Genomic DNA, 686 nt, shown 5'->3' on the forward strand with positions numbered 1-686 from the left:
ATTTGATGAGGTAAATAGAGATGTGAATACAAGATACAGTCATTAAATTATATTTCAAATATTTTCAGAAGGCTGTTATCTTAGAAACATATTTTACGTATATTAGGAAACGTAAGATGTCAACTATATTCGTAGGGACAACTCCAGAATTAGAAATAGCACTCTATACATTGTGTTTTTTTGCAAGACCAAACAAAAAATGTAAACTATCTTTCACAGGATCTGAGTTTCATGTTCAAACATATGTATCACAAAGTAATGGAAAAAAGTTTGTTGGAACTGCATTTCCGATTTTAGTAAAAGCATAAATAAATATGATAGTAATGTAAAACAATTTATTCCAATGACAAAATACTGTATTTTTTTTTAATGTAAATAGTTATCTATACAAAAGAGCGAATAATGCTTAGTAGGAACCTTTTATGTTAAGTCAATCACGTCAGTACAAGATGTATTGTCCGTCGTATGCATTTTTCTTTTCTTCCCTAGTCTGGATTCATTTATGTCATCATTTGAACTGCTTGAATTGCCCTCTATTAAACAGAATGTCTTAGGAACCATGGGAGAGAAACCACTCGGACTACAGCTTATAAGCTCCAAGTCTGAATTACTTGTATTAAGTTCTATTTGAGGGATTTGTAATTTGTCTTGAACATTTTCAGTACTACGTACAGACACCTGTAAAT

General features: G+C 30.8%; 1 protein-coding gene across 1 annotated transcript in view; it reads right to left on the reverse strand.

The window, feature by feature from the left end:
* Nucleotides 1-313: 313 nt before the first annotated feature.
* LOC108625107 (uncharacterized) overlaps nt 314-686 on the reverse strand; it is a gene marked incomplete at its 5' end in the record, with an annotated part of 2,168 nt that continues 1,795 nt past the window's right edge. Inside the window, one exon of the mRNA XM_018024855.2 lies at nt 314-678. Coding sequence (XP_017880344.1) covers nt 421-678 — 258 coding nt within the window. The remainder of the gene's footprint in view (nt 679-686) is intronic.

The sequence above is a fragment of the Ceratina calcarata genome, unplaced genomic scaffold, assembly GCF_001652005.2.
Source record: "Ceratina calcarata isolate Rehan_Ccalc_2016 unplaced genomic scaffold, ASM165200v1 scaffold344.2, whole genome shotgun sequence".
In the NCBI taxonomy this organism is placed as follows: Eukaryota; Metazoa; Arthropoda; class Insecta; order Hymenoptera; family Apidae; genus Ceratina; species Ceratina calcarata.